General features: G+C 35.4%; 1 protein-coding gene across 2 annotated transcripts; it reads right to left on the bottom strand.

The window, feature by feature from the left end:
• Positions 1–183: 183 nt before the first annotated feature.
• Positions 184–20,557, bottom strand: LOC127976670 (protein EFR3 homolog B-like). 2 transcript variants are annotated; one of them, XM_052581262.1, is made up of 22 exons: positions 20,218–20,557; positions 15,020–15,096; positions 14,058–14,185; positions 13,801–13,951; positions 11,428–11,549; positions 9,912–10,061; positions 9,338–9,463; positions 8,437–8,515; positions 8,083–8,218; positions 7,140–7,301; positions 6,824–6,935; positions 5,641–5,692; positions 5,312–5,484; positions 4,743–4,980; positions 4,400–4,528; positions 4,226–4,293; positions 3,777–3,904; positions 3,498–3,589; positions 3,327–3,375; positions 2,454–2,560; positions 2,284–2,333; positions 184–2,096 (listed from the first exon to the last, which is right to left on the bottom strand). In XM_052581262.1, exons 1-22 carry the CDS (start codon positions 20,222–20,224, stop codon positions 1,997–1,999), a joined length of 2,436 nt encoding a protein of 811 aa, XP_052437222.1. In that variant the 5' UTR covers positions 20,225–20,557; the 3' UTR covers positions 184–1,996. The 2 variants fall into 2 exon arrangements, with proteins under 2 accessions (XP_052437222.1, XP_052437223.1); XM_052581263.1 differs by having other exon boundaries at positions 20,223–20,557.
• Between the last annotated feature and the right edge of the window lie 562 nt (positions 20,558–21,119).

The raw sequence follows: 21,119 nt of genomic DNA, 5'->3' as shown, positions 1-21,119 counted from the left end.
TTAGAGGCTATAGAAGCATTTTAGATTATTCACTGAAATGTATTATACTGTAAATTTTGAAAATGTGACATGATTGTTTCAAGCAGAAACGAACAAAACGGTTCATTTCTGAGAAACAAGCATTGGTTAGAATCATTCAGACGTATGTGCGGTTGCCAATAAAGCTATAAACACAGGTCAGACTTTGAATTCATAAAAGTAGTCTTTAATTTATATTCTTATTATTCACACCACATATGTACATCACTTATTGATTTCATGTAGGCAAACATTCACAGAACACAGTTCTGAAGTCTCATGATCCTTTTACAGTGGCGGCACCTAAACACATAACAGGAACTAAGTTGACTTATTACGGTCCACAGTGTTGTGATGATTCCACGTAAATGTAAAAATGGGAAAAGCACAGACAGAACACCCAGTGCATGCAGCGGCTGACAAGGGAAGACTAAACTCTGATATTTCATACATGCAAAATCACCTCACATGTAAGCAGTGTAGAATATTCCAGCATAGCCATATAAACAGAGAAGATAATACCGATTTATTTTTATGCTTGCAAATAAATTCAAGGTATCCCCAAAGATAAAATACCAGAACATGTAAACGTCCATGTTTTTATGTGGAACCGGAACAATATGACATGACAACAGATTACACACCATAAAAGATTAAATGTAAAGTATCATAAAGTATATTTTCCAGCATACACCACATTTACACAGTGAGCATTAAAGTGCTGCAGGACAACAATATCTTGATGTAAACCTGAAATTATTTACAAATGTAAGTAAAATAAAGGACTCGTCACTGTACAAGTGTCAAATAAAACACAAATCATGGTGAAAAAAGGTTTTACCTTTTTAGGGTAAGGTTTTTACCTCTGTAGCTTTTACTTTTAATTCTGCAGGCAAAATGCCATTATCTCGACAGGAATCCATGAACGAGAATTTCCTGTGAGGTGGCATGAGTCGGCCAACAGGAAGCTGTTTGGTTTAAGAGAATATAGCAAACAGTTTCAATATGAATACATACATTCACATCAGAGCAAAAGATTTCCCCAAGCAGATTTCGCAAAATGAGTTCAAATTGGTTACGCAGATTCACAGAAATCTGCTTGGTTCGAAAGTGATTTCTGTGTGCACTGTGCTTGTGACACCATTGCCAGTAAACAATGGACTTTTTTTGCCTGTGAAATTTAGCTAATTTCACCAATTATAACATTAAAGTTACGAAAAAAAAAATAAAAAATTTAAGCAATCAAACATTATGCAAATAAAAACCCTTCACATATGAAACTGCATCAGCAAGAGTATAATAAATAATGATAAAGGTCTGTAACACATTCGTTTCTTATAATATCATTAAGCCATCAGTTCTGACTAAGTTTCTGAACTAGAAACTTAGTATTTGCTTAGAGTAGAGTTTTTACTTTTCAATTCAATAATTATTGCTTTAAATACAACTGTTATTGCAGCATGTAGAGACGATTTAAACATGCAAACAATGCTTGTATTTAGCTAAACTGTCCATACCCACATGTTGAAAAAAAAAAAGGTTTTGGAAACACATTTGGGACATTCTAGGACAAATGTTCTTAACTTAAGATACAAAATTTAAGGCAGCTTTACTCTTTAGTTGTATAAGAAAACAAATTACAAGAGACTGCACACACTTACACAGTAACCTAACCATGAAAACCTCATTCTGCTCTCTACGCTCTTAGACAACATACGATCATTTGTCGATAAATTCTGTCCTTTCTCGTCTAGACTAAGTGCATATTTAACCAACATATGGCATATTCTCTTGGTTTGTTTGTCTTTGTTGCCATAAATAGACTTCAGGATAAAGTACAGCCGTAATCCTTATCTAAGTTCTGATATTATACTAGAGAACATAGTTTAGAAGAAACCTAGTTACACCTCAACATAAGAAGCAGTGATTAAAGTGTGAGGAAAACAGCTGTATATGGTGACTAGGGCTCCGGGGTCTCTCAATATACACAGAGGTCTGGAAACTTCATTTCATAGACTGGTATGGAGTGGCTCCGGCCGTGACCATTCCCAACAGAGCCAGACGGACTCGGTGGAGGCCTGTCCAACAGAGAGAGAGAAAGAGAGATGGAACAAGTGTCAGTCACATGAGAGAGAGAATAGAACCTTTTTTCCACTGTAGTGGTTTCCTAATATTTGTATTTTTATATGGTTGCTGCATAATATATTCATATTTACAGAAAATGTAATGTCATAGAACACAGTTTTATAGTTTTATATTATGTACCTGATTGTGATTTCGAAGACTTGGTTGAGTTTACTCTGCAACAGGGAAGCCTAGAGAGAAACAGTAAAGGTGGAGGGTTCATGCACAATGAAAAATAGAAAAGAACAGATGTAGGAGCTGAACAGAAGAGCTGTGCTTTTTGATGATAACATTAGACTGTGTATGCTCACCCTCGCCCCGCAGTGGGCTGCTATCTCCTCAAACGGGGCGGTCTGAAACCTCTCCACAACCAGCCTTCTGCGCTCTCTCTCCAGCTCCTCCACATTCACGCTGTCTCCTGAACAAACACAAATACAGAGGATTCTGTGCTAACTGACTAAATGCAGCATAGAACATGTCTAAAATATTATCTCAAAAATATTTTCATTCAAGTTGAAATTTAGAGATATTACTAGTAACAATTTTTTTTGTACTTTGAATTACTAAATAAGGATTATTTTTAATAATTTTACATAAAAATCATTAATCAGAGTGACAGTTCTGTAGCAGTACTATTATATAAATAATAATATAATATAAAATAACGCTAACATAAGTATACTGTGTATATTAAATATATGCATGTTCAGTATGTGTGTGTGTGTGTGTATATATATATATATATATATATATATATATATATATATATATATATATATATATATATATAAAATTAAGAATTAAATTTAAATTTAAATTACATTTATGCATTTAGCAGACTCTTTTTATTTAGGCTATCCATTTTTACATATCATGTGTTTCCGGGAAAACGAACCCCCAACCTTGCGCTTGATAACGCAGTGCTCTGCCAATTGAGCTACAGGAACACTAATATAGACACACATATATTATGGAAAATGAACTTTTATTTTGAATGATTAATCGTGATTTAGTGATTTGACAGCACTAGTTACAATGGAACTTTTAATCAATTTAATGTATCCTTGCTGAGTAAAAGTATTATTATTATTATTATTTTTAATCTTACTGACCCCAAACTTTTGAACAGTAGTGTATATACATTTTTAATAATCAAGTAGACTTTCAAATTATGTAAGACTTACCAATGGCTTGTTTAAGAGTTTCAAATGTTATCTGCTCTGCTGTGGATCTCTGTAAAGACAACGAACATAGGTTAAACACACACACACACACACACGCATACACACACACACACACACACACACACACACACACACACACACACACGTGTGATGAAGATTAGGATGGTTTACCTGCTCTTTCTCTGGACTGTTTCTAGACTCCATCTCTAACTGCAGGGAAATGGTGTCTCCAATACTCTTCCTCTTAGACAGTCTGTCTTCATCTGCGTTAGTTACAATAATAATATGTTTTTATTGCACTGTGTTATGAAGAACTCATGAAAAAGCTCAGCTGTACTACAACATTTAAATGTGAAATGCCCTCACTTTATGTGTCTCATGAAAACACTGTATCAAGAAAGGCAAAAATATGACAGGACATCCTGTTTCAGCTCATGCTGAGGGTCAGACCTGTGATCTGTGGGATGTATGGAGTGGCCAGTCTCTCTGTGTTGTATCCACTGCCACCCAGCATCTCTGCTATCTTAGCCTGCAAAAACAGCACCTCTCCCTCCACCTTCTCCAGCTTCTCTGGGATCCTGAAAGAGAAAGAGGCTAAAGCTATTCTTTAGCTTTATATGGAGGCAGTAGAAACCAGTTCAAACAAGAGGTCTCTGACTGTTTTGTGGGTTTAATGACTTTAATAATCATTTGCTCAGCACATCACAGCTGAAAATGATCTTATAGTGAACCCGAAGACACTGAACTGCATTAAAAACTCAGTAAATATATTTGTAAGAACTGAGAACTAAATGTTTCTGTAGGTTTATTAGTGTGAACTATGACATAAAAGCTGTGTCTCTCATAATGGTGAGAAGAGCATTATGATATTTTGAACAGTATAAAGAAGTGTTGCTTACTTTGAGCTCTCAACAAGAACATCCTCTGGCAGCAGGAAAGGGACAGATTTCTTTCTCGATGCAATCACCTGTGTGTAGAAACAGACTGATAGATAGGTCTATAGAAACAGTAAATAGAAATAGACATGTGGATTGATGGACAGACAGACAGACAGACAGATAGATAGCGCTCACCTCGTGGACGTGTTGGCAGAAGGTGGGCACGGTGGTCAGCTGACTGATGAGGTTCAGGTACACAGCTGACAGAGCGTGGATGGCACAGCGGTTGTATGAAGGAAGAGCCTCTTCAGTCAAGGCCAGGTCCTGAGGAAGAGGACGCATCAGGGAAATGAAAAAAAGAAATACACACTTTATGACTTGTATGTAAGACACATACTTGAGCGTAATGTAAAGAGATGATGCTGAAGTAAAAGTTGACGTATGTTGGCTTTTTAAATTTGTATTATATGTATAATTATGATGAGCCTATGTGCTCACTGGCATATTTAACCAGCCCCACAGTCATGTAGAGAAACACCTGTAATGCCAAAGCCAGTCGGATCAGGTCCACCACCACCTCCTCATTGGCCAGCTCCACACAGATCAAGCCCAGCAGTGTATACAGAGACTCAAAGTGCCGCTGGACGCTGCTCTCCTCTTTGCAGGCCAGGTAAATGTGGCGGTACAGCCTCTGGCTGTGTTTCTTCATGAACAGGTTATCCTGCCTTGAGCACTTGTCTAATTTCAACTTCAGTACTGAGATATCTGAGATAATTCTGTTGAAAACAATAGAAAGATGTACTGTAATAAATCAAGGCTCAAGGACCTACTGTAGCAAAACACTTTGTGAAATTAAATAATATCCATATATAATAATATATGATAACAAAAATAGATTTTTAACCACTAACTAATCAAAAGCTAACATGGAATATATTAACTATCTTTAAGGGCAGTTTGGCCACATTTTAACACAACTTCATGCATTACAATACAGAGGTAAATGTAAAATGTGACAGGTACACTGTAAAAAAATATGTAGACATATTTTTTTTTACTAAATCGTAGATTGTAAAGTTTTCTTTCAAGAGTGTTAGCGGCCCCAACCTGACAGGGGAGAACTTGTGCCGGTTGTCATGGCGATCAATGATGCTGATGAGGATGTCAAGAACAAGTAGACGGATCTCTGCGTCCTCCATCAGCGTGAAGGACAAGAGCGGGTCCAGGAATGAGGTGGGAAGTGCCGTCAAAATGTTTGTAGACTGGAATCCTGCTGTTACCTAAATGAGAAACGGGGAGACTGACGTTTCAAGGCACACGAGACCATCAGACAGTTTAGACTGCATCAGCAACTGTGGATCTCATGAAACAGCAGGGGGAGTAAATAGCCTCTGCACCTCCCAGCGGGAGATCATGACTGACACAAACCAGCTCACCTGCAGCAGAGACTTTAGCAGCATAATCTGGATCATCCTGCTGCCCTCAACCCTGAAATCAGAAACAGACACTTATTGACAAAATACAATATTCTTGCAATGCTAGCATTTATCTTATTAAAGGGGGGGGGGGGGGTGAAATGCTATTTCATGCATACTGAGTTTTTTACACTGTTAAAGAGTTGGATTCCCATGCTAAACATGGACAAAGTTTCAAAAATTAAGTTGTACGTTTGAAGGAGTATTTCTGTTCCAAAAGTACTCCTTCCGGTTTGTCACAAGTTTCGGAAAGTTTTTTTCGAGTATGGCTCTGTGTGACGTTAGATGGAGTGGAATTTCCTTATATGGGTCCTGAGGGCACTTCTGCTGGAAGAGCACGCGCTCCCGTACAGCAGAGCACTGAGAGCACAACAGACTTCACTGATCAGAGTGAGAGCTCTGTATTTTAACAGAGCATCAATGGAGTTGTGCAAGTGTTTGTGTTTGTTCCCTGCATTTCGAAGATGCTTGTTTTACAAACAAGGCCCAGTTTGACGCCGGATTTTCGTATCGTTTATTTCTTAAGGATGATGCAATCCCAACGAAAAAGGGTCACGATCGTGTGTTGGAACCGCAGGCGGTGAGTAAAACTGCTTAAAATATCTCTGCCTCCTTGTTAGTGCGTCCGCCTCCCATGCCGGAGACCCGGGTTCGAGCCCCGCTCGGATCAAGTCGTTGCTGCTGCTGCTCTTGTTAAATTTCAGCCTCGGATCTGATTCTGGATCATGAATAAATGGCTGAATCTGACTGTAAGTCATGGTTTGTTTTGGATGATGTTTTTTTCCTCAAGGTAATGTCACAGCTTTCAAACGCTCTCAACACAAAAGCCTACTCACGCTCGTGATTCTTTAGCTCCGCCCACACATCACGCCTCCAGTCGGTCGGGTTTTTCCGGGAAAAATCGGTACAGACTATCTTTCTCTTATGAATATAATAAAACTAAAGACTTTTTGGAGTTATGAAGGATGCAGTACTACTCTATAGGTACTCAAGATTAACAGGATATTGGGTGAAAACGAACATTTCACCCCCCCCCCCCCCCTTTTTAAACGCTAGTGTTTAATTTGCATTTCATCTTGGGCCAGCAGAAATTACATCGTAAACATGTCTAATTGATAAAGTCTAGGTTGTAACCCTGTCTCACCCGGTGTTGGCCGACCCCAGAGCTGGATACATGCCTGGCACAGGAATTTTACCAATGATGAACAGCATGACTTCTGAGCGTTGGTAGGTGGGCAGTGTGTTTGCAAATGTGCCTGTGGACAAAGAAAGATAAGTAAGGAGTCATGCACAGTATCTATCTAACCATATATCTATTTAAAAGACTTAAACTGAGCAAAGCTATGTAGAAAATGATTTGTCTGAGCCAAGCCAATTATAGTTTAGCCACAGTCGTTTTATAAAAATACTTGACTGCCACGAATGTCAGATTTACTCACAAACATTCATTGTTCACCCACCAATAGTTTTGATGACAGCTTCTTGGAGTTGTCTCTCCTCGTGTACTTTAATGACCTTGGAGCCCAGGTTTGCAAAAGAGTCGTAGGATCCTGTGAGCTCGTAGTCCACACTGAGCCTGAGCTGCTTCAGTAGAGTATTAAACACTTCCAGTACTGTGGGTCCTGTGGAGAGGGACGGCACAGAGCCAAAACTAAATAACAAGGATAGTTCTGCCAAAAATTCAAATGCAGACATTAATTACTTGCCCTCATGTATGTTAAAACCTGTAAGACCTTCGTTCTGCTTTGGATCACAAATTAAGATTTGATGAAAATTAAGTTTTGATGAAATCTGAGAGTTTTCTGTTCCTGCATGGAAAGCAACACAACTGACACATTCAAGGCCTTTGAAAGGTAGTAAGGACATTGTTAAAATAGTCCATGTGACATCAGTGGTTCAACCATAATTTTATGAAGCTACAAGAATAGTTTTTGTGCCCCCCCCCCCCCCCCCCCCCCAAAAAAAAGATTTTATTTAACCATTTCTTTTCTTCCGCATCAACAAAAAGTATTCTCGTAGCTTCATGAAATTAGAGTTGAACCGCTGAAGTCGCATGGACTGTTTTAACAAAGTCCTTAAACTTGTCAGTTTTGTCTATGCAGGGTCAGAAAACTCTCACAATTCAACAAAAATATCTTGTTCCAAAGATCTTGATGACATGAGGGTGAGTAATTAATGACAAAATTATCATTTTTGGGTAAAATATGCTTTTAAGGAACATTGTCGATGTGTCTGATTTCTACTGTATAGAACATATGACCACTTGAGACATATGAAATAAGGAGTGTGTATATCACTTTTTATCTGAACGAAAAAAGTAATGAACACATATGGACAAAAGAAATACTCGTCTTATGAGATGGTTTTAGTGCTCCATCTGGTGGTCTAAAGGTGGTCTGTTACCTATGGATCCGCTGGCCTCTATGACAGCTGCCTCTGAGATCACCTCCACTATCCCAGCACGCACTCGGGCTGAACTCTTACTGTTGGCATCCAAATGGCCCAACAGCTGCTGAATCACCAGATGTGAATGTTGGGACTGTCAACAGAACCGTACATGAGTTAATATCACAGTAACAGACTACTGTCCTGAGACTTTCAAAGCTACAATATTTTAAAGATATTTCAAGATGTCCCCAGACAATATGTAATTATTTACTGGCAAACGGCCATTATCTACAGTGCAAGTGTGCCTTGCATTGTATTTTGTGTCAGACACTTTTACAATCAAATTTCAGCACAGTTGTTTGTACATACCTGTATAGAGTACATAATGATTTTGAAACAGCGCACTGCAAATGTTTTGCTCTCCCAGAGTGAATGGTTATCAAGATGCCTGGAAATATACATGTGAATTAATGATTAGCTTCAGCAAACAGAACTAGAGCAGCAAACAGCAGACAAAAAAGAAATAAAAAAATACACTGGCAGAACAGATACTACAGTTACACTTACTTTTACTGTGAAGTATGTTTTAGGCTAACAATGAGGACAATTTGTTTAATTTATATTACATTTATATTAATTTAAAATTATATTGATTTTTATATTATATAAGTATTACTCCAAATAAAGTTACATTATAGCGTTTACATCTGTAAGTCTCAAATTATTTGTTAGTAAATATGTTAACAGATTTTAATAATAGTATGAAATCATACAATTTTAAATATATTCCTTTTTTTCTTCATTTCTACTGGGGTATAACATAAACCCTCATCCTGACATTCTACAATGACATCAATTAATTTATATGTATGAATGGAAACCTCTGCTGAGGTCAGGTATTAATAATTGATCCACGCATCCATGTCATTATTCCATTTTGCACCCTACACATGTTGAAGTTGGTAAGATAAAAAAGTAATATAGTGAAATATTATAACACCTTTTTTATTTCTTTAAAAATCTTACTGACTCTTTCAGTGGTAGTGTATGTGCATTGTTTTGCATGAATTATAAGTAGTCACCACAATCTTGATTCATATTATTGTCAAATGCATGTCCCTATTCATTAAAATTAAATAAATAATAAAAAAAGTTAAATGTTAAAATATACATCTCGTATAACTACTTTTATAAAATGAACTAAAAAGAAAAGAAACGTGTCTCTGTGCTGCCCTCTTGTGGTTGATCGTGGTAGTGCATAAACACTCACATGAGCACAGGCTTCACAGCGTTCTTGATGTTGTCGTAGGCCGCTCGTCCTAGCAGCTCTCGAAAGCATCTCTCTGTCAGTTCCACTGGACTCTCCTTCTCCTTCTCTGTCTCTGGAGAAGGAGACCTATCAATAAGAATCAAAAACAGAAAACAAACATAAACCACGGCTGATCAATAGGCCGGTTGTTGTTGGCAGTACTGTTACTTGTGGTCAGTTATTTCATTTATTACAGTAGATGTGAAGAGTTTTATGGTTCTGAGTTCACTGCACTGAGTCTGCCTCTGCCCCTCAGGGCTTTGGGTTTATTAGGTTTACAGGCAGTACAGCAGCTTCTAGAATAAATGACTTTCTTATTACACTTGAGAGTCTGACACCTCAGTTGTAGTGAGTCTACTGTTATATCACACAGTTTTCATTAGCATTCGATTAGGAGTTCATTAGCTTAATCACACAGACTGGCAAAAGGCTATTAGCAAGACACTGTTTCTCTGAAGGAAAATTCACATTTCCATTAGACTAAAAGTGTCTGTCTCTTCATGTGTGTATGCGAGCGTGTAAGTGTGTTTCAGACCTCTCTATGGCTTCTTCCTGTTGGAGGTTGAACAAGAGAGATGGCACGATTTTGTCCATGTGTTGAGGGTCCCAAATATTTGCCTGCAGTTCATCATTGACAGTTTTCCTCACGACCCCCTGAAGACCCCTGATTCCTGCCATACGAATCCTTACACACACACACACACAACCCAAACAGACATTTATAAGACATGTGGATTTATATATATATATATATATATATATATATATATATATATATATATATATATTGCAATGTTTATTAATGTGCACTACATGGAGCAGTTCACCCCCTGATGTATGGATTATTAAATCCAAAAGGGAAAAAAAAATGTTTCCTTTTAGAGCAAAAGCGGAATATATCTTTTCTAATCTTGTTCTACTTAATCCCTAAGCAGAAAATATTAAATTGTATCAGTATCTGAGGCAAAATCTCACCCACACACTCTCATGCAGACACGTGCACATACTCGTGCATATCCTTTTTGAATATTTCTATTGCTCTATTTCTTCAAAGCCTTAATGTTCATAGTAAGTCATAATTATGGATAATACAGTTTAATTATGAACATTATTATATGCAACATTATTATTATTCGTAATATAAATTGGACTTTTATCTATTATAATATATTTAATTTCAAGTTAATGTTGCACATATGTTGTCTTAAAAAACACCATGACGTTTCACGATAACAGTCACTCAAAAATATAAATACACGTTTAACAAAATCTATTAAACTAAAAGCGATGCATAATTGTCAGTAAAGCATAAATGAAATGATTAAGAACCAGTTAAGATATTGTCACTAAAAAAAAATCATGACGATTTATTATTATCTATAGCATCTTATTTTACCATATTTTCAAAATGCATTTAACATGTTTATAATTGCCATAAATCTGTTCATTTTAAAAACAGTTACATTTATTAAGTTTGAAAAGTGTGCATGTTTTAACATGGCTAGCAGTGGAGAAAGTAATATTAAATTAGTTAAAATTAGATTAAAAGGATGTTTTAATGATAAATATAAACCTGGTTATTCCTTTATCAAAGAATTTATATAAAATATTAAAGAAATTAAACAGAAAACCTGTTTCATTTGCTTTATGTAGAACTGAGATTATCTAGTAAATCTTTAGCATGGGGACCAATTCTCACTATTAATTCACTGCTTATTTGCATGCCTATAACATATTGGCTGTTTATTAGTACTTATAAAGCACATATTAATGCCTTATTCTGCATGACCATATCCTACCCCTTACCTAAACCTAATAACTACCTTACAAACTATTAATAATAATAATAAGCAGTAATAAGGAGTTTATTGAGGAAAAAGTGGTAGTCAACTGTTAGTTAATAGCGAGAACTGAACTTTAATATAAAGTGTGACTTATTAATGCTTAAAACTGTATAATACAAAAAACAAGGAGGAACTATATGTTCAGCATTCATAATTTTAGGATGTTAAAATCTCCCTCTGTTTGAAATACGAGAAAGAGGTGCTCACTTTGTGCGAATATCAGGATCCTCATAGCTGGAGTGGCACATCTCACTGAAGCGGGACACAAAGAAATCGTAGCTACGATGGTATGATGCCGTGTCCTCCTCTATGTTCGCAAACTTCACAAACTTAAAGAGAAAGAGCAGAAAAATAGAGATAGTTTGATTACACTTGATATTAGGTGGCCTTAAGTACTGTGTACTAACAGAACAAGATCATGGATTTCTTGGAAAACTACATGTTGTTCTGAAACACTCCTACAATGAGTTTCAGGAGTCGAGGTATGGTTAGCTAAGGCTTGGGTTACAGTTGGGTGTTTAACTGTTATTACAATGCACCAACATGTATGTTTGTTTTGCATTGTATCACAAATTGTAAATGCAAAAAGATCTAAATGGGAAGAGAAAATTTTCCCATTTTGTCAAAGACTGCACAACCAGTGAAACTCTACATTATTTTTGTGCAAATTCACCTGTTACTCTATAGGATCTAATCATGGACAGGTTGTGGGACATGGCTTTGTCTTCAAAAACCATGAAAATAATAACTGAAAATATGACACTGCTTCATTAAACAAATGTAGTCCTTAAGCAAAAGCAGTTGAGAACCGCTGCTGTAAGGTATCCTGATCTGTACTTATGCAGTTAATTTACATTACAGTACAACAGATTAGGATCTTCCTGATTAGGATATCTGAAGATTTGAGATTAGCAGCGGTTATCCAGTGTGCTACTACTGACCACACTAAAGTAGCACACCAACACAAAACCTACAGAGTACCGCCAACCCCGATGAAAACTAAAACATTCGCACAGCTTTCAACATTTGTGGGCACCACGCTGTAAGCCCTGCCCCATCTGGCCTCTATCTCTGTAGTAATCTCTTTTTAATCTTTAAGCCTTTATATTTCAGAAGCATCAGATGTGAGCCGTGTTGAAGTTGAGAGCTCTCTATATTGCCATAAGCATGGAAGTTGGGCCAGGCAGTGGAAAGCTTTCAGGGACTGTGTTGAGGTTTCACATTACTGTACAGAAGATAAATTCATTTTTGTTTTGAAAGCTTGTCAAGTCAAATGAAATAACATTATACCGAATGAAGATGGCCTGTATAATTCAGGTAAATTGGAAGTGCAATATGTAAATACAGAACTAATAAAAAGTACAACACATATGAAAAGGTTTAGATCAGATTTTAAACATACAATACGTGTTTAGAAAAAAAAACAGCAAAAAATAATGTAATTCTAGTATTAAATACTATTGTATTATTGATAAAGTAAAAAAAGTGTAGCTGTAGCCTAATCTTCTTAAGTAATAAATTAATATACATTTTATATAAATATATACTTTTTTTATTACAGTTTTAAATAGTTTTTTTTATTTATTTAATGATTACCTCGATGGTCAGATTAGATTTAAGATTACTTTGGTGGTTTAATTTATAATCTATACTTATAAGTGCTGTCAAACGATTAATCACGATTAAATGCATCCAAAATAAAAGTTTTTGTTTACATTATTTAAATAAATATTAAATTATATTATATAAAATTTACATTTAAAATTTAAAAATAATTGTTACTATTTTGATCTTTCTATATACTGTGTATGTACTGTAGTAGCGCTGTCCAACGATTAATCGCATCCAAAATAAAAGTTTTTGTTTACATAATATATGTGTGTACTGGGGATATACGTATACAGTATATAGAAAGTTCAAAATAGCAATATTTATCTTAAATAGAAATCTTTTGAAACATCACTTTTGTACAATTTAATGCATCCTTGCTGAGGATATATTTTATTTTAAGACTAGACGAAGACTCAAAAGTCTGCTTTGTCATCACAGGAATAAATTACATAAAAAAGTGAAATAATATAATAAAAAAAAATTTAATTAATTACACGCTTATATATATATATATATATATATATATATATATATATATATATATATATATATATATATATATAACAAGATATAGATATAATATATAAGATATATCTGAACAAGAGTGAAAGCAGCACTATATTTAGGAGATGTGACACTGTGGGGATTTGACTGGCAAGGAGGGCTTTATATTTAATATAGTTTGGATGTGCTTGATTGAGGTGAAGACAAAATGTTATAGCTTTGCTCTCTGTGTAATCAAGCAGACTGAGCTTTTGAAACTTCTCAGTTTTGGTCTGATCCTCCGAGATCACTGCAAGAGTGACACCTGAACCCATGGTGTTGATGCAGCAATGTACTGCAGAGACGCCCGACTCAAGCTAGATTTATCAAGTGATCATTTCCACATGTCGTTTTTAAATCTGTAACTACATCAATAAGGGCTGTAAGTGAATTTCACTGGAGAGTAAAGGCAGTAAATTTACTCACTGAGTTAGTGCCCAGAATCTGTAAATTGGGTTTGTCTGCTTCCAGCAGCTTGCGCACCATAGTAAGGAAACTTTCCACAAAAAGGTTTATACTCTGACAGTGACAGGCCATCAGCAGCTGGTCCAATGCCTCCATCGCAATACAAACATACCTGTGAGACATACACAAACATGACACTGCCCAGTGATGATAACAGATTATTATAGCAGAGCCAGACAGAAACTATCACTGCATTTTCTTCCACTTTTTGTTTATACCCATATCTATGCCGGGCAACGTCTCTGGACAGTCTCTCTGACAGGTAGGCACCGATACGGTCTAGTTTCTCCGGAGCAGACAAGGCGTAAAAAGTAAGCTTCTCCATGTTAGCTTTCACCAAACCGTCCTTTACACAAAAACACAAGACAGGCAGACAGAGAGCAAGAGAACATTGAAAAGAGGCCTATTAGATAACATAAGAATTAGAAGAGAATTTGAGACATAAGAAGAAAAATTAACCATAAAATCCTAATACATTATTCAGAAGACAGAGAGATTTAACAATTTCCATTTTTGTGCTTCAACCTCACATGGTGCAATATGTGACGAGGGGGTTCTTTATAAAATTAGGCTTTTATTTGTAACCTGTTATATAGTTTGCATTAAATTATCAGTGCATTTTTTCATTTTACTCTTTTAAATTATTTTATAGTATTACCATATACATCACCTGTCTTTTTTTCCCCCCAATATTACAACATTTGATAAACATTGTTAGTGCAATTTAAACTTTTCTATTAAACATCATTCCAAAACGGTGAAAAGGAAATATATTAAAGTTAAATTCATACGTTTAAGTAAATAATTTTTTTAAGCACATTTCACAAGATAATAAATTCAGTTTGTTTGTTTTTTTTTTTAGATTACTAAGGAAGCTAAAATGGAAAATATGTGAGTTGTAAGAAATTAACCACAAAAAAACACACTTTTTAAAATACCTTTTGTAAATTCTTTTTATTTTCTCTCATATTTCCGAATCCTAGCATGAAAACCCCTGAAACAGACAACTTGTCTGTTAAATCAGGCAGACAGGTGAGCATGAGTGGCTCTAAAACTAGTGAACGTCACCACTGAAAGCCCATGTCTACATCACTGCATTGATCACTTAGGACTGAGAGCCACTAGAAACCTAGTGAAGCATCCCTTTCTCTGGCTCAGCTTTTATTTCATCTGACCTTACCTCAGGGTCCTCAGGAAAGATGTTATCCACCAGCCTCTTATAACGGGGTCTCAGGGCCCCACAGCATCCACAAACACCTGACACAATGGGAGACAGTCAGTTAGAAATAATAGATGCGAAGTCAAAGGAAGTTCAGAAGGTTATCTCTCCAGACTCCTATGTTTTACTCATCTCCGGGATGTAGGGCAGTATTGATTAAGAGTCGTTGTAATTATACTCAATGTGAGGTTTATTTATTGCATCGACACATTAAATGAATTAGACCTGTGTTCTGTAATCTAGTAAGTGGAATCAGAGGAAAGACATTAATCTGTATTTAGGAAACGTCTGCAGCTTGGTGTGCCAGTTAAATGGATTTGAAAAGAATCTGTTGAAAGCATTTAGAATTGTTTTGGCTTTAAACCGGCACTTGAAGCCCATAAAAGGCTTATACAGACATATAAAGGGACACACTGTAAAAAAAAAAAAAAAAAAAGGTAAAAAGGATCATTCATCATTTGTCAATAATTTGATGCAAAATTATTTCAGGACAATAATAATATTTGAATTTTAAAATAAGATTGAATATGTAACATTAGTTACTGTTTTCTGTAATATGAACTATCAATGAACAACATTATTTCCAGCATTTATTAATATAGTTTAATCAGTGGTATTTTATAATTATTTTTATTACTATTATAATATTTATTAATGTTTTAAATTGGTTTTTATTTTTCTGTTAACATTTAAATACAATTTGAAGTTTTAGACAGTTCGTGTTCTTTTTTTTATGTGTTATTAATTCTATCTCGTTTTCATTTATTTATTTTTTTAATTTTAGGACTAAAACATATTTATTTTATTTAATTACCAATGTAACATTATTACGTTTTTCATCTGATATTTACATTTTATTTCAATGACTGAAAATTATTTTAATAGTTTTAGTTAATAATAGCAACACTGAGATAACCTTGACTATAGCAGTGTAGCAATATACTCCAATATACCCCATCTAACATTCTAAACAACTTTTTTTTTCATATAATTATATTTTAATGAGTTCATATCAACTGAAAGAGACTACATGGAATATGTATACATGTTATTGCATGTAATTATGTAATATACAGTCATTTGTCATATGTGTTTGTCATACTGCAGTGCTATTTAAGCATCCTGCGGGAAAGTTAAATATGATTAAAATTGTTGAGACTGACCAGTCACTGCATCTAAAGTACACTTTACCTTATACAATCATAACATAAAGTACTGATGCTGTTGCTTGTCATCTAACCAATTAAAACTCCACAAGCATGGTTTTTCAGACACACACAAACCCCCTTCTGGGTGGATGAGTCAGAAGCAGCACCTTGGCAGGACCCCTGGGGAGGACAAGGCTGTTTACACCACTACCATAGTGAAAGAGCTTCGTCATGGAGGAAAGTAAACAAAGCAGAGCAGGTGGAGCAATCAGACAGCAGCGCTCAGCCACCCACACAAAACTGACAAAGGCAACAAATATTAAGGATCATATCATACACGACTAACATCATATGACCAATACGAGCAACATAGTGTGTATAGAACGATATGATAGAGCAGACAGATGTTAAACTACCTATCTTATATCTATCAGTAAGAGCATCAGCTTACAAAACTCACTCGACTTTGTTTTTCAAATGCAACACTAGGTAGACGTAGGTTTATTGACTCAAGCCTGCTGTCCGACTATTGTCAATCTTCCATTTACTGAGATCGTGATTGGCAATTCTGCAGTGATTGGATGGACGGGAGAAGAGCTGGAGTGTGAGTCACACACTGGCGCACCTGCTATTGTTCTGACACTTCAGCGTGACACCTCTACACCTAAAGCAGCTGAAGCAGAAGCAAAAGAAAAAACCCTGACAGTCGACACTGAATATTTCCACCCACACACTCAAGACTGCAGTAGATTCTCTAATGCTCTCGCCGTTTCTCACTCCCAGAGTGATTCTGCAGTCAAAAAAGTGGGCCATTAATGACTGCAATGTGCAATAACTTAAAAATGCACAACCACAGACTGTTGTGCATTATAATTGACGTGGTTTTACTGCTCAGTTGTTGGTTTGGAAAAATACTTTCAAAACAACATATTAAATAGGTTTTGACTGATAGCCATGCCTTGCAAATAAACAAATGTAAATAAAATACAAAAATACACACACACACACACATATATATAATTCATGTGATATTACAGAAGACATAATTGTTAATGAACTAAAACCAAGACAATTGTTTACAATTACTAAAAGTAACATACTTAAAAAAAGCTTTTATTTTCACTGAATTAAGCCAAAATGAATTAGTCAAACAGATTTATTCATTTTATTAATTAATTTATAATAGTAATAAAAAAAAATGTTTTGTTTTTCATTTATTAATTATTTATATTTTATTTCATTCATTAATAATGGAAATTGAATAAACTAGTAAAATATCAGTGCATTAAAACAAGATATATAATAATGATATAATAATAATAATAATAATAATAATAATAATAATAATAATTAATATTATTATTAAATGATCGTTACATTTTTTTTACCATTCTCAGTCCAGCTCAGTCTCCAAAGAGTTTATCCTAATAAAAAATATAATGTATAAAATATTTAGATATTTTGAAGCATCTGCCACATTTATGAATATACTGTCAGTGAATCATCATGCAATGTTAAGACAATTACAGGAGACAAAAGAATAAAGAACAAACATTTACTGTAAGTTTTCAAAAGACAAACAAGTGATTTGCAAGAAATCAAAATCATCTGTCCATTTGTGCTCCCAGAATGGAAGGTCTTGATGAGCATCCCTTCAACACAGCAAGTAAATATTAAGTCCAAGCTCCATACAAGATGAGCATCCCTTCAACATAATCATAAGTAAAGCAAGAGGTAAATATTAAGATCATAAATCCAAGCTCCAAACACAAGCTTCAGGGACTGCTTTACTAGCACTGTATTAGCTACATTTATAAAATGCAAGTGCTATGGCATTCTGTTTCTCAGACAGGGTGGTAAATATAACCTTCACAGTTCCCCATGGTTTACAACCCTCATAACTCTCTGATGGCTGTGTACTCACCTCTATCATTCACCTGGCACAATCTACTAACACTGGCCAAAATACTGTTACTGCTTTTAGCTTTAGTATTTTAACTCGCTTTATCAGAATGCTACATTTGATGACAGTGTTAATAGATAAATGTGTAATGTTATGCTCAAAAAGCACAAACTATATAATTTATGTCAGGAGTGTAGCATCATCACTAGGGAAGTAAGTACATACTTTGTTGCCAAGAACAACTCTATACACACATCTGCAATCTGCATACGCTGCAAAACATAGGCTATAGCTGGCACAGTGACAAAGATTATGTCATAATAAAGAACTAATTGTGCTCAGATGTACTACTAGGGCTTATATGATATCCTCCAAGCTGGCAGGGATACTAGAAGACATCCAGCTTTAATAGGGCTTTGTTAAGAAATTACATAACACACAACTCACCATGCATGTGAATGCATATCCATGTTATGGTGGCTACAGTATGGGAAATCAATCTTTCCGAAACACAAAACTCAGTCTCCGGTTATTGTTTCTCTCGTCATGTCGCGGTCACTCTAAATACAGTTCTCCTGAATTGTTGGAGCATCATGAGATGACAGCTATATTTAGAACATCAGCCATCACAGATGCCATATCCCTTTAGATTGCCCAAAACAGGACACACTAACAAAGACACTAACTCTCATATGGAAGTGTCACAGGGAAAATAACTGAACTACAGAGAGGGAACTTCATTCTAGGCCATATAATGTACCCTATTCATTTACTTCTTTAACTTCTTTTACTTCCATGAGCATCTAGTTAATCTAAAAATATTATTTGCATACCCAGGGCTCTGTATGAGAATGAGTTCTTAGTTAAAATGTTTCAGTAATGCTATTAAAACATTACACATTATGCCTCAAAACAGTGTGCAGTAGAGGCCAAAATGTAAATCTAAATAACACACAGTGAGGTCCAAATCTCTGAAAAAGTATTGAAAATCGAGGATTCAAAATATAATTTACTGGTTATAATTTAAATATATCTGTAATGGCAGATCTGAATTTTCAGTATCATTACTCAAGTCTTCAGTGTCACATGATCGTTTAGAAATCATTCTAATATACTGATTTGGTATTTAAGAAATATTTTTCATTATGATCAACTTATATCAATTATAACTTAATGCCGTTGTGGAAACCATGATATATATTTTTTTTTTCAGGATTCTTTAATAAACAGAAAGCTGAAAATTTAATTGAAAATTGTGAGCAATTGAATACATCCTTTTTGAATGAAAGTGTTTAAATTCCTTAATTTAAAAAAATTATAATAATCTTACTCCCCCTAAATTTTTGGATTGGTAACATATGGTATTCTAGGCCACAAATCCATATTTGTAACACTGACCATGTGAAATGATTTTTAAATATATATATTTTTAGTCAATTCAATTAGTTTTGTTATACTAGTCAACCATAAAAAATATTCACATGATATGTCATTGCTGATTAACTAATCTTTGTACTCTTTAAATAAAAAAGGCATAGCTTGACATAAAAGGCATAGCATACATAACTGACTTGGTCCATCCGTCTCTCGGAAAGCTGATTTACCTGACATGAGCGAAAATATTTGAGTGAAATAGTCAATCTGTTAAAAATATAATCGATCTGGTTTTGAAGCGTAAAAGCCAGTCGCACATCTCTAAGCCATCTACGCTGTGATATATCAAAGTCGCAGTCGCATACATGCTGGTCAGAGAAAATAATATGAATACAGCAGGAAATATAATATGTGTACATGAAAATGCACAGATAGTGTAAATAACTGAACGTTGCAGTAGATCTGTGTGTTTTAGTAGTGCGTGTTTGAATATTTGGTGCAAAGCAGTGTGGATGAACCTAAGTCGGTGATGCCTGAAATGAAAGATAAAATTAAACATGCACAATAAATAGAGCAGAGCTGCAATACTGCATGCAATCTGTTGCTTCAGCATCATTCTGCTGTCACAGCCATAATCTCCTGTGATGCACATGAATCTTTCCTTCCTATAACACAGGCAGGGAATTACCATCTACTGTATACACATAATCATGCACTCACACAATCGCCCTTACCGTACATTGATGGAAAACCTGATGAAATTCTGTGTTCTTTGCCTGAAGCCTCTTTCTCTATCACATAGCCAGGGAGAGAGGGAGAGAGAGAAACACACACGCTCACGGACACTCAGTCACACATGCAAGCTCTCATACGGCGCATGTGACTAGGCTCAAATGACCTTGGATTTTCCAAACAGCACCGCACAGCTTTCCCTCTATCAGGAACAATGCTGTTTTAAAACACAGTTCTGCACACACGCACACGAATACACACTCACACACACTCCTGCGCACATACAGCCCCTCCTCAGTAAAGATGAACACATTCACACACCTCCTGACCATTCAACAATGAGAGAGGCAGAGGGGGAGGGAGATGAGGAGGGCGTTAGAGCGATGGAGAGGGTGCAGACACAGGATGAGAGAGGGAAGGAATTAATTGGTGCAGCCATGCGTCAATCAACTAGAACCCCGCCTCCAGTTGCCCATCCTCTCTAGTAATATTTGATTTTTTCTCCTGTTATTTTTGCTGTCATGTTTCCATAATGAATAAAACATGCGTGATATCTTTTAACTGCTATAAAAAGAGTCTAATAAAAGACTGATTTTGTTTAGAGACTTTAATATTAGATTTGATTTAAAAAGGAATGTTGTGTACATCACAAGAACAAAATTCCACTTTGTCTAATTAATTGAATTTGTGGCTATTTTGCTTATACTATTTTTAACGACATGAAACTATATTAATAAATCTTTATTTAAATAAATAAATAAATAATCCATATCTACAGTATAGTATACTGTGTGTTTTCTACCCTGAGCTGATTAGAGAAGCTCTAGCGTCTGATCCAAGGCATGTGAAATGGCTCAGTGTTAATCTGACCATGTTTCAGCTTTAGACACAAAACTGTGAATTA

This window comes from Carassius gibelio, chromosome B17 (assembly GCF_023724105.1).
Source record: "Carassius gibelio isolate Cgi1373 ecotype wild population from Czech Republic chromosome B17, carGib1.2-hapl.c, whole genome shotgun sequence".
Taxonomy (NCBI): Eukaryota; Metazoa; Chordata; class Actinopteri; order Cypriniformes; family Cyprinidae; genus Carassius; species Carassius gibelio.
The sequence above is the reverse complement of the archived record's forward strand: the minus strand, read 5'-3'. Positions and strand labels throughout refer to the sequence as shown.

Coding starts and splice junctions, on each gene's coding strand:
- LOC127976670 (XM_052581262.1), bottom strand. Junction 13,952..14,057: donor GTTGCCCGGCATAGATATGG/GTATAAACAAAA, acceptor TATGTCTCACAG/GTATGTTTGTATTGCGATGG. Junction 11,550..13,800: donor AGATTCTGGGCACTAACTCA/GTGAGTAAATTT, acceptor TTTCTCTTTAAG/TTTGTGAAGTTTGCGAACAT.